The sequence below is a fragment of the Notolepis coatsorum genome (assembly GCF_963971535.1).
Source record: "Notolepis coatsorum genome assembly, chromosome: 3".
Lineage (NCBI taxonomy): Eukaryota > Metazoa > Chordata > Actinopteri > Aulopiformes > Paralepididae > Notolepis > Notolepis coatsorum.
Window position 1 is genome coordinate 6,149,727 of NC_140167.1, and position 13,695 is coordinate 6,163,421.

General features: G+C 45.4%; 1 protein-coding gene across 1 annotated transcript in view; it reads left to right on the top strand.

Annotated features, from left to right (window-relative positions):
- The first annotated feature begins 2,451 nt into the window (after nucleotides 1-2,451).
- Nucleotides 2,452-13,695, top strand: part of dicer1 (dicer 1, ribonuclease type III) — a 61,757-nt gene continuing 50,513 nt past the window's right edge. The window contains exons 1-9 of the mRNA XM_084310355.1: nucleotides 2,452-2,534; nucleotides 3,085-3,289; nucleotides 4,293-4,458; nucleotides 5,132-5,262; nucleotides 7,352-7,486; nucleotides 8,199-8,359; nucleotides 9,225-9,393; nucleotides 11,195-11,490; nucleotides 13,401-13,583. Coding sequence (XP_084166481.1) covers nucleotides 3,164-3,289; nucleotides 4,293-4,458; nucleotides 5,132-5,262; nucleotides 7,352-7,486; nucleotides 8,199-8,359; nucleotides 9,225-9,393; nucleotides 11,195-11,490; nucleotides 13,401-13,583 — 1,367 coding nt within the window. The 5' untranslated portion in view covers nucleotides 2,452-2,534; nucleotides 3,085-3,163. The remainder of the gene's footprint in view (nucleotides 2,535-3,084; nucleotides 3,290-4,292; nucleotides 4,459-5,131; nucleotides 5,263-7,351; nucleotides 7,487-8,198; nucleotides 8,360-9,224; nucleotides 9,394-11,194; nucleotides 11,491-13,400; nucleotides 13,584-13,695) is intronic.

Below are 13,695 nucleotides of genomic sequence, written 5' to 3' on the forward strand. Positions count from 1 at the left end.
GCTCCTCAGCTCAGCTGTCGCCACTCTCCAGTTAGAACCCTCTACCGGACCCATCCGTGGGTTCCGCGGTTCCGCTCCGGTGTCAAACGGGTCCTTGAGAAAGTGTAGAATTTAAATGAATGGCACGAGCGGCGGCACGGTTTGCTCTTAACGTTCCTGGTCTCGGCCCAGCCAATCATCACGTTAGATTAGACGTAATGTTTGGACGTCGCTCCGCAGCGCATGGGGTTCTGCTCGGGGTCGAGCCAAGCGGGCTTTTTTTAACCAGCAACAAATGTGTGGAGCGCTCCGTCAGGACGAGGGCCCGTGTGCGCCGCGGAGTGAGTGGGCTGACGAGCTGATTGGTTGCAGCTGTGCGGCGGCGGTGGTCGTCAGGCAGGCAGGCCGGGGGAGAGAGAGAGAGACGTGTGGTCTCGCTTTTTGGGGTCGCGTCAAAAACCTGTTGAAAAGCGCGTTGTCTGGCGTTTCAATGCCGCCCCCCCCCCCTCCCCTGCTCAATGAAATCAAGTGTCTGTCAACCCCCCAGCAAGATGCTGGCCTCCTCCTCATCTCTCTCTCTCTCTCTCTGGCCTTGTTTCCACAGAGCAGAGAGCTGCCACGGCCCGTCTACAGTGTGGAGGTAAGATCTGACTGTGATCTCGGAACTAATGGCTTTCCTCAGGGTTTAACAACTAGATGCTGCGGAGTCTCAACTTGGGGGTGGTCCTGAGTGGGGGGGGGGGGGGGGGGGGTCCTGAGGGGGGAGGTCTGGGAGGCAGAAAAAGAAACGGTAATTTGCTGTAATTTACTGCAACCTAAAGAAAACAACATCATTTCAATGCAATGGGCAAACGCAAGGTTAAGTTCTAAATGAGCTATTTCCATGCTCTCGCATGCACAGTGGAACAGAGGACAGTAGGGTGTAGGGCTGACCCATATTAGTCGACTAATAGGTCGAAAGGAGCCGTAGTCGACTGCCAACCTGTACAAAAAAATTAATAAAAGAAAATTATAAAAAAAAATATATATATATATTTTTTTATTGTTCTTTCCAAAAGAAAAGAGGCCTAGAAGCGTGGCTAATGCTAATGGCACGCATACCAGAGGCTAACTGCCTAAGAAAACAGGCACAGAGGCACTGAAAGAGGATTTCACCCATCTAATGAACACACTAGACTAGACAAATATCAAGATGTATCCATCAGTGGACCAATTGCATGCTTTCGCAGAGGAGGACAAGAAGCCTTCAGTCGACTCCTTCAGACATTAAACACCCCCCACAGCCCAAATGGAATGATACAAAATATATATATATATTATACATAAAAAAATAAAAATGTAAGTCGACTAATAGTCCACTAATGGCAAATTTTGGCCAATCATAGTCGACTATCCAAATCCTTAGTTGGGGACAGTCCTAGTAGGGTGTAACGGTACACAAAAACCACGGTACGGTACGTACCTCGGTTTTGAAGTCACGGTTTGGTACAGGTTTTCGGTACAGTGGGGGAAAGTGTACCATACAGAGGGGGGGTGTCCTCTCCTCTCAGCCTCCATACCTTCAAGATTCAAGAGGTTTATTTGTCACACACACACCAGGGCATACAGTGAAATGCGGGTGGTCATGCCCGCATCGATTGTGCAATCATACTAATAATAAAATAGACATAAAAAAAAAACACGTAATAAGAAGACATAAGATGTGCATGATAAAAATAGACATGCTAAATTCCTGAGAAGGCACTGGGTCCTATGTACACTACTACTATACAATATACAGTTTTAATGCTATACATACTATATCTAAACTATACTATACAAGAACCTTCCTGTGGCTGATGTGTAGGGATGGGTACCGAATTCGGTACTTTTGAGGTACCAAACCGAAACACGTCGGTACTACCGAGTATCGAATCAAGTGAGAAACCGAATTTTTTTTTTTTTTTTTTTTTTTTTTTTTTTATTAATTTTTTTTTTTACTTTTTTTTTAAAATTTTTTTTTTTTACTTTTTTCTTTTCATGTCAACGTTCACACGCACAATATATGCTTACCTAGGATTTGACTTGATTCAACAACAAAGCAGTCGGAGCAATGACAAGCCGAAAACTGTCGAAATTGTAGTTATTTGAAGTTTGGATTTCTTTTTTTACGACTGAGGTAGGTAAATAAAATTTCGACAGTTTTCGGCTTGTCATTGCTCCGACTGCTTTGTTGTTGAATCAAGTCAAATCCTAGGTAAGCATATATTGTGCGTGTGAACGTTGACATGAAAAGAAAAAAGTAAAAAAAAAAGTAAAAAAAAAAAAATTAATTAAAAATATATTTTTTTATTTTATTATTTTTTTTTAAAGTACCGAAAAAAGGTACCGTTGGGTACCGGTATCGATTCACAGGTACCGGTACCGGTATCGGTTCAAATGTGAAAGGTACCCATCCCTACTGATGTGTAACAGCTGTGTCTCTCCTCAGTGATGCAGGGGAGCAGGAGGTGATGCGGGTCCCTACCATGAAGCCCAGGTTAAGCTCCACCCACTCCCCCAGAACGTCTCTACCTGTGAGTAAGATGTGTTCACGATCTGCAACAAGTTGTCCATGAAGGAGCTGGTCAACACTGCTCAAACCGGCTGTAGCTGCCTGATGCCGCAAATAAAGCTGTGTTGACCAGTTTATAATAAAGAGAATAAAATGTTTATTAGCAACGCCGAGCTTTCAAACCCTAGTGTTTGTCTGTCCGAAACCCTCGTGCAACTGTGAGTACCTTTGGAATGTCTCTGCGATGCTTGTACAAGAAGCGTTTTGATAGAGAAAAGCGAGACAGACTTAATTGTAGGAATTTTACATGGTTGGACAAGGGACTGTGTATTCACTCGGTGCATCACAGTCACGGAAGGGGCTATGATAGGAGCTACTGTAGCATTAACGTAACACTAACCCTAACCCTTGGTTCTTGTTACTATTTGTATTATTGTTGTTATTTTTGTTATTTGTATTATTATTGTTGTTTGTATTATTATTGTTATTTGTATTATTGTTGTTATTTGTATTATTGTTGTTATTTGTATTATTGTTGTTGTTGTTCTGAACGCAGCCTCTCGTCCCTGCAGCCCACAGCCCTGCCGCGCCCCCCTGCCTGGTGAAGCCCCCCCGAGGAGGATGCAGTGAGATCGAGGAGGATCAGTGAAGATGGCAGTGAAGATGGCAGGCCTGCAGCTGGTCACCCCGGCCTCCTCGCCCATGGGGCCGTTCTTCGGTCTGCCGTGGCAACAGGAGGCCATTCACGACAACATCTACACACCCAGGAAATATCAGGCAAGCAGCACCGCGGCTCCCAGCAGGAGAGAGAGAACACACCGACCAGCTGAGCCAGTATTATATAGCTGAGCCAGTATTATATAGCTGAGCCAGTATTATATAGCTGAGTCAGTATTATATAGCTGAGTCAGTATTATATAGCTGAGTCAGTATTATATAGCTGAGTCAGTATTATACAGCTGAGCCAGTATTATATAGCTGAGTCAGTATTATATAGCTGAGTCAGTATTATATAGCTGAGTCAGTATTATATAGCTGAGTCAGTATTATATAGCTGAGTCAGTATTATATAGCTGAGCCAGTATTATATAGCTGAGTCAGTATTATATAGCTGAGTCAGTATTATATAGCTGAGTCAGTATTATATAGCTGAGTCAGTATTATATAGCTGAGTCAGTATTATATAGCTGAGTCAGTATTATATAGCTGAGCCAGTATTATATAGCTGAGTCAGTATTATATAGCTGAGCCAGTATTACATATAGCTGAGCCAGTATTATATAGCTGAGTCAGTATTATATAGCTGAGCCAGTATTATATAGCTGAGTCAGTATTATATAGCTGAGCCAGTATTACATATAGCTGAGCCAGTATTATATAGCTGAGTCAGTATTATATAGCTGAGCCAGTATTATATAGCTGAGTCAGTATTATATAGCTGAGCTGTCCGTCTGCTGATATGATGATGTTTTCTCTTCTGTTGGTCTGCATGAGGTCATCAGTCCTTCTGTTGGTCTGCATGAGGTTATCAGTCATTCTGTTGGTCTTCATACGCCAATATGATGATTCTAATAGTCCCTGTAACATATGTTTGCATTAAACCATGAAGATGCTTTCAAAAATAATTAAATGAAAAGAGTTTTTTTTACTAAGAGTAGTCTACTGACACATTAATACAAAACAAAAGAAATTATAAAATGTATAACGAAAAATAAAGTAGTTTTCCTTCCCCGTCTCTGTGGACTGCCTGTGTAGACTAACGGCTTGTTCTCCCCGACAGGTTGAACTTCTAGAAGCAGCTATTGAGCACAACACTATAGTGTGCTTGAACACTGGCTCAGGGAAGACCTTTATCGCAGTGCTGCTGACGAAAGAGCTCTCCCACCAGATCCGGGGAGAGGGCGGCGTGGACACGGGGAAGAGGACCGTCTTTCTGGTGAACACAGGTAACAGTACTATTGTCTCTTAACTCAGTGGACGCCAAGGGGGCGCTGTTTACCTTCTGCTTAGAACGCCATCGCTGTAATGCAATGGGCAGAATGCCGTGTCTGCGAGTGCTAAAACTATATTAAATAGTTCCTTCTCGGGTTAACGTACAGGTAACAGTATTGTCTCTTAACTCATTGGGGGCCAACAGCGCCCTCTGCTATGAGGGCCATTTCATGTATGCATGAGGAGATATAATAATGATAATCTAGCGTTGATTTCAGGATGATTAGATAATCAGCCGAAAAATTGCAACGTGATAACTGGATTACACTAAAATGCCTTTTTCTCGTCTTTTCCTGGAATTACTCAATCACTCAAACTATAGTCATATTCAAAATGGTATAAACGGAAATGTACGGATGAAAAAACAATCTGTTTTTTGCATGTTGACCAGAAGCAACTCACTGACAGTCGATGGCGTTATTAGATCCATAGCTATCATTTCTTCGCGTGTGATGCTCTAACTGGCAAGCAGGCCAAGAAGATGCTTAAAAGAAACGGCATTTAAAAGTGAAATGTATCCTTCGAGTGACATCCTTGAAAATGAAAAATGGTGCTTGGAAAAGTACTTAAAAGTCTTAAAAGTCCTTGAATAACATTTTGCAATGTCTGTGGAAACCCCGTGTCCAGTTCCCTCTGTGGTTCAGCAAGCGTCTACGGTGAGGACGCACTCGGACCTGCAGGTGGGCGAGTACAGCAGCACGGAGGAGACCTCGGCATGGAGCCGCCAGCGCTGGAGCCGGGAGATCCTCCACAATCAGGTGAGATCCTCCAGAATCAGGGGAGATCCTCCAGAATCAGAGAAGATCCTCCACAATCAGGTGAGATCCTCCAGAATCAGGGAAGATCCTCCAGAATCGGGTGCGCTTTAAAAAATATATATTATTATTTGTTTATTTGGACGGGACAATGCAAAATTAATTAACACTGGAGTGTAAAAATTTACGGATTTAGCACAAGGCTAATTTCCATCCGTTGTCCCCAAACATAAAAACAGGACACATAAAAACAGTAAAAGAAATTTACAAATACATAACAGCAATACACAGACATACTAGTGGCTAGCGAAATGTCACATGTGGTCACATGACTAGTTGGTCTTCAGCAATTTTTTTAGTTGCCCTCTAAAAGAAGCAAGGGTGGGGCTTTCCCTTATGGAAATGAGGAGACTGTTCCATGTTTGGCTACCTCTTATGGACAGGACGTTTTGGCCAAACGTGGTCAGTCTACGTTGGACCATGCAGTCACCTCTGGTGTCTGACCTGGTGCAGAGTCCAGTGTTTATTTGGGAGGGAACACGGCGTCTGCTCCAGAGTCGGACGAGAAGGTGGAGACCAGTTTCCTCTCTTGTCTTCGGTAGAAAGCCAGGCTAGTGGTCCGTGTCCGCTTCCATTCATTGTGCTAAACTAGGTTTAGCTTGCAGCCGCATAGCTTTCTACTAGGGATGTCCGATATTATCGGCCTACCGATATTATCGGCCGATTTTGGCATTAAAATGTGATATCGGAAAATATCGGTACCGGTTTAAAAATAAAATTAAAATCTTAAATGTTTTTAATTTTAATTTCTTTTACATTTATTTAACCTTTATTTACCCAGGCAAGCAAGTAAGAACAAATTCTGATTTTATTTATTGTCAAAAGTATGCATAATGTTGTGTTAATTCCACAACAAGAGATATGTAATGTTAATTACCTGAAATTATTCCGTTTTTTGGGGGGGAAACCCTGCATATATCTGTATCGGTTGGTATCGGTATCGGAAATTAAGAGTTGGACAATATCGGTATATCGGTATCGGTAAAAAAGCCAATATCGAGCATCCCTAATTTCTACTGAACGCACAGAGAGGAAACTGGTATCTTATCATCTTGTCTGACTCTGGAGAAGACGGTAAGAACATGGCATCTTATCTTGTGTGACTCTAGAGAAGACGGTAAGAACATGGCATCTTATCTTGTCTGACTCTGGAGAAGACGGTAAGAACGTGAGTGGTTGAGTGGTTTTTAAGGGTTCTCAATTGTCTTATTATTTTATGTTTGGGTACCACAAAAACTAAATAAAAAAGTGCCTCTTTGTGCTAATGAAACGGAGAACTTGCTCTGAAATCCAGCGAGACGTGAGTTGGAGCTGGAAGCTGTGGAGCATGGGGATAGTAAACTTAACGTGAAATGTTTGTTAGCTTAGCAACAACATGTCGCCCACTTTGCGTAGCTTTCATAGACTATTGATACGGACATGCTATTCCATGAGCCGAGAGACCTGCCACAGACGGAGTAGAGGTAATGTAATTACATTACAAACGGTAACTGACTGTTTCGACTGACGATACTTTGATGCTTTAAGCATCAGGTATATTGTTATTGCTCCTGCCATGCTCTTTAATTAAGATGCATTCTAAAAAATAGATTTCCCAAAACAAGTACTCGAGGATTACATGTGAGTAAGTCATGCGAGTACCCGATCTGGGAAAACATTATCCTGCCCATCCCTAGTGACGACATATCTTATCTGTAGGTGACGAGCTCAGCCTTTACTAAACCGTCTGTGTCCTGCTTGCACATGTTAATATGTACATTTTAGCAGTCGAGTGGAATTCAAATTCTGCCCGTTCATCGCTAACTGCTATTCTTGGTACAAATGAGAGCCTTTTTAGTTGTGCCTTTTGAGGAAACCGTCGCTCACTTCCAGGAAGCAGAAAGCGTGGAGCCTGACGACTGGGGAATTTAATTTGAGATGTTTTTTTTTGTTTAATGTAGTTCTTCGTTTCCGTCTCATCCTTGCCTCCTGATTGGCCGTTCTTTCCTCCTGATTGGCCGTTACACCCTCCTAATTGGCCGTTCCCCCGCAGGTGCTCGTTATGACGTGCCACATCTTCCAGCATGTGTTGAAGAATGGATTCTTGCCGCTGTCTGACATCAACCTGGTGGTGTTCGACGAGTGCCACCTCGCCATCACGGACCACCCCTATCGGGAGATAATGAAGGTGAGATTATAGACCGCTCTCTCGCTATCCTCCTGCTGTATGAAAGAAGACGTGTACAGATGGATATAAGTAGCCATTGTGTCCATCATCTCGGTAATAAGATTCTTTTTTTTTTTTACTCCATGAGACCGATGAAATGCGACAGCTGTACTGATGGAAGTCGGGTGGTTTCCTCCAGAATGACCTGCCTTGTCTCTGTCTCTCTCTCTCTGTCTCCATCTGTCTCTCTCTGTCTCTCTTCTCTCTCTCTCCATCCGTCTCATCTGTCTCTGTCTCTCTCTCTCTGTCTCCATCTGTCTCTCTCTGTCTCTCTTCTCTCTCTCTCCATCCGTCTCTCATCTGTCTCTGTCTCTCTGTCTCTCTCTCTCTCTCTGTCTCTGTCTCTCTCTGTCTCTCTCTTCTCTCTCTCTCCATCTGTCTCTCATCTGTCTCTCTCTCTCTCTCTCTGTCTCTCTGTCTCTCTCTCTCTCTCTCTGTCTCTCTCTGTCTCTCTCTGTCTCTCTCTTCTCTCTCTCTCCATCTGTCTCATCTCTCTGTCTCTCTTCTGTCTCTCCTCTCTCTCTGTCTCTCTCCGTCTCTCTCCGTCTCTGTCTCTCTTCTCTCTCTCTCCATCTGTCTCTCTCTCTCTCTCTTCTCTCTCCATCTGTCTCATCTGTCTCTGTCTCTCTCGGTCTCTCTCTCTCCGTCTCTCTCCCCCCTCTCCCCCCCCCAGATGTGTGAGGGCTCTCCCTGCTCTCCTCGTATCCTGGGCCTCACCGCCTCCATCCTGAACGGGAAGTGTGACCCGCGTGAGCTGGAGCAGAAGATCCAGAACCTGGAGAGAATTCTGAGGAGCAACGCAGAGACGGCCACGGACCTGGTGGTTCTGGACAGGTACTGTTACCCTGACCCTGACCCCTGGTGGTGCTGGACAGGTACTGTTACCATAACCCTGACCCCTGGTGTTGCTGGACAGGTACTGTTGCTGTTACACATCCTGACCCCTGGTGGTGCTGGACAGGTACTGTTACACACACTGACCCCTGGTGGTGCTGGACAGGTACTGTTACTGTTAAACACACTGACCCCTGCTGGTGCTGGACAGGTACTGTTACTGTTACACACACTGACCCCTGGTGGTGCTGGACAGGTACTGTTACTGTTACACACACTGACCCCTGCTGGTGCTGGACAGGTACTGTTACACACACTGACCCCTGGTGGTGCTGGACAGGTACTGTCACTGTTACACATCCTGACCCCTGGTGGTGCTGGACAGGTACTGTTACTGTTACACACACTGACCCCTGGTGGTGCTGGACAGGTACTGTTACTGTTACACACACTGACCCCTGGTGGTGCTGGACAGGTACTGTTACACATCAGTTTTTTATTTTTTAGACTGGTCTGCCATTTTTTATCGGATTGCAACGCGGATTGTTGCTAAACGTTCACAGAAGGTCGACACACTAACTGCGCTCCAATCTATGCCAATAACGTTCAGTTTTGTGATGGATAAATAAGAGAAATTAAAAAAATTCAGCCACAAGTCATTTGCTTGCAGGAAGCTGGCATGAGCTGTGTAATGTAGTTTTTCTAAATGTCAACGCTCATCGAGAGCCCTGGATGTCCTCTCCTCATATGACTACAAACCAAATTGCGACGCAAATTGCACTCAAGCGCTGGGCCACAGAAACGTAGATCTACGTTAACTGCACCCAAAGGGTTAATAATAATAAACACTGTGGACCCGTCCCAGGTACGCCTCCCAGCCCAGAGAGGTGGTGCTGGACTGTGGTCCCTACCTGGACAGGAGCGGCCTGTCCTCACGCCTGCAGGCCGAGCTGGACGGAGCGCTGCACTTCCTCCACGACTGCAACCTGTCTGTGGCCAGAGAGGAGCGGGACCCCACCTTCATCTCCAAGCAGGTCAGCCAGCACACACACACACACACCTACACACACACACACACACACACACACACACACACACACACACACACACACACACACACACTTACACACACCTACACACACCTACACACACACCTACACACACACCTACACACACACACACACACACACACACACACACACACACACACCTACACACACCTACACACACACACACACCTACACACACCTACACACACCTACACACCCACACCTACACACACACACACCTACACACACACACCTACACACACACACACACCTACACACACACACACCTACACACACACACACCTACACACACACACACCTACACACACACACCTACACACACACACACACCTACACACACCTACACACACACACACACACACACACACACACACACACACACACACACACACACACACACACACACACACACACACACACACAGTTTTAGATAATCCAATCCAATTCTGGGGATACATGCAGCAACATGTAAACAACGACATTGATTTTTCACACCCACCACATTTATTTAACACATTGGGTGCCATGCAGTATGCCCATCTTTATACCACTCTCTGCCAGTGCTGTAACCCTATGGGAGTGGCTCACCTTCTTTGCAGGGCTATAACTTTTAAAATATTATAGCTATATCGACATTACTATGGCCCATTCAACATCGTGGTATCTATCGTTCCGGATGTGGGAACGTTATATTTTTCCATTCATACATTGTCGTGTTCGTACCGTCGAGAATATAAGTATGTTTTTAGACTGTATAGCAGTAATTCCTAGAACGCGCGCTATAGGCCTCGATGCGTATTATACATTATCGATTGGCGTTTCGTCCCTATACACGCTATATTAAACATTTAAAATGCATATGATCACTATACTTTATGCTCCATCATGCGTGAAGGAAATGGAGGGGGGGGGGGTCGTTTATGATTCCTTGATTGTCACTAATGGCTTTATACGTTGATCGGATAGATTGCAATGAAATAAATGGACAATCGAGCTGGAAATAACGTTAGATTCCTCTTACCTGTGGCCGATGCGTCTGGAGAAAAAAAATTCCAAATATTTGACGTCGATCTGCTAGATCCATTTTCCGTTTGTATAACGCAATAAACGCCGAAAGCATATTGATTCTTGCGTCTCGAAAGCGATCCCAATGCACTCAAGGTGTGTATATTGATCCACGTTACAAGATATCTCTGGCGGAGCTTTTTCCCCGATGCACCGAGCGCCACTTCCGGTTTAGAGTGGAGTGTAACTCACCCGAAATCCACCAGGCGTCGGTATTGAGGTGTTGCAATATCAGACAAGGTCTAGCTGGCTCCCGGAGGCTTCCTGGATGAATTATGAATGCCAATAGCGAATAAAAGAAATAACGATCATAAAAACGAGTTTACTCGTTGTTGGCACTCAACGCATGGCGGCCAATAACGCCAAAAAGCTATACTTTTTAGCTATAATAAAAAGTATACTCGTTATTGGCAATTAATGTGTTAATAATGATTAATTAATTAATCAATGAAAAATCCAATGATACTTTTATTCCACACCTTGTTATCTATAGCACCATCTAGTGGCTGAATGTTATCTATAGCACCATCTTGTGGCTGAATGTTATCTATAGCACCATCTCGTGGCAGAATGTTGTCTATAGCACCATCTAGTGGTTGAATGTTATCTACAGCACCATCTCGTAGCGGAATGTTGTCTACAGCACCATCTAGTGGCTGAATGCTATACAGCACCTGTAACGAAGCGGCCCTCCTCTCAGGTGCTCGGCGACTGCCGCGCGGTGCTGCTGGTGCTCGGCCCCTGGTGCGCCGACAAGGTGGCCGGCATCATGGTGCGCGAGCTCCAGAAGTACATCAAGCACGAGCAGGAGGAGCTGAGCCGCAAGCTCCTGCTCTTCACCGACACCGTGCTGCGCAAGGTGCACGCCCTCTGCGAGGAGCACTTCTCCCCGGCCGCGCTGGACCTGAAGTTCGTCACGCCCAAGGTGCTGCGGCTGCTGGACATCCTGCACGAGTACAAGCCCTTCGAGCGGCAGCAGTTCCAGAGCGTGGAGTGGTACGTTTATAACCATAACCCAACCAACCTGTAGAGTACAAGCCCTTTGAGCGGCAGCAGTTCCAGAGCGTGGAGTGGTACGTTGATAACCCTAACCCAACCAACCTGTAGAGTACAAGCCCTTCGAGCGGCAGCAGTTCCAGAGCGTGGAGTGGTGAGTTTATAACCCTAACCCAACCAAACTGTAGAGTACAAGCCCTTCGAGCGGCAGCAGTTCCAGAGCGTGGAGTGGTGAGTTTATAACCCTAACCCAACCAACCTGTAGAGTACAAGCCCTTCGAGCGGCAGCAGTTCCAGAGCGTGGAGTGGTACGTTTATAACCCTAATCCACCCAACCTGTAGAGTACAAGCCCTTCGATAGGCAGCAGTTCCAGAGCGTGGAGTGGTACGTTTATGACCCTAACCCAACCAACCTGTAGAGTACAAGCCCTTCGATAGGCAGCAGTTCCAGAGCGTGAAGTGGTGAGTTTATAACCCTAATCCAACCAACCTGTAGAGTACAAGCCCTTCGATAGGCAGCAGTTCCAGAGCGTGGAGTGGTGAGTTTATAACCCTAATCCAACCAACCTGTAGAGTACAAGCCCTTCGATAGGCAGCAGTTCCAGAGCGTGGAGTGGTGAGTTTATAACCCTAACCCAACCAACCTGTAGAGTACAAGCCCTTCGATAGGCAGCAGTTCCAGAGCGTGGAGTGGTACGTTTATAACCCTATTAACCCAACCAACCTGTAGAGTACAAGCCCTTCGAGCGGCAGCAGTTCCAGAGCGTGGAGTGGTACGTTTATGACCCTAACCCAACCAACCTGTAGAGTACAAGCCCTTCGAGCGGCAGCAGTTCCAGAGCGTGGAGTGGTACGTTTATGACCCTGACCCAACCAACCTGTAGAGTACAAGCCCTTTGAGCGGCAGCAGTTCCAGAGTGTGGAGTGGTACGTTTATAACCCTATTAACCCAACCAACCTGTAGAGTACAAGCCCTTCGAGCGGCAGCAGTTCCAGAGCGTGGAGTGGTGAGTTCTAGGGATGAGTTAGAATATTTGAATTTTCGAATATTGGAAAAACAGTCTCCACATTCGATTTTCATGTTGGGAGTCTAATTTCTTTTAACACTTTCAGCACCAGCCGTTTTATCCATCCTTGTAGTCAATGGGCCACGCTTTAAAAGATAGGGATTTTCACCGTGCCTCACGATGTTTGCAGGGCTATATCTATATTCTATATTATAGCTATGGAGACAATACTATGGCTCATTTGACAGTCACCATCTATCGTCCAACATGTAAAAAAAAGAGTAAATGTTTTCATGTATACGTTCGCATGTTATCCCGTGGTGAATATTGTATAATTCCTGGAAGCTGCGTTATGGAGCGCTATGTGAATTTTGCTAAAGGCGTCCACGTTGCTCGCCTGCACACGTTACTATTTCCAAATCAAAGTTATATAATACGTATTATGTTTCATCATGAATGCATCAAATCATGAATGGTTGTTTTTTTATGTTAATCATCTGCCCTTTATTAATTTGCTTAGATTTTTTTGTACACGTGATCTCAAGAAGGTGTGAGAATGAGCTCAGTGGCAGTTTCTCATGTCTGGTAAATTTTAGCATGGTGTTATTAACCGTCAAAGATGAAAAGAAAAAGAAAATTGATATTCTCCTTTTGGTTCATCACAATTTACTCAGGCCTAGTAACAGACACAGTATTTCTGACACTGGGAATACATTCCATGAGGTCCATAGATGTCCCTAGATACCAAGAACATGCAAATGGACCTTGTAGAAGTGGAGCTCCGGGCTTAAGAGGTCAACAGAGCTATAACATGCTGTCTGTACACTAGAGTGCTAATGCGACCGGTGAGCTCCTAAACATAAATTACGGGATGAAAAACACACATACTCTTTTCCACGACAGGTACAACAACCGTAACCAGGACGACTACGTGTCGTGGAGCGACTCCGAGGACGATGAGGAGGACGAGGAGCTGGAGACCAAGGAGCCTGAGGCCCCCGAGGCCAGCTTCCCCTCCCCCTTCACCAACATCCTGTGCGGCATCATCTTCGTGGAGCGCCGCTACACCGCCGTCGTGCTCAACCGGTAGGTAGGGGGCGCTGCCGCTCTCTCTACTGCTGCGTTTCTTTTACTGCTCTCTCTGTCTCCCTCTCTCTGTCTCTCTGGGCTAGGGCTGGGCGATTAATCGATTTTATCG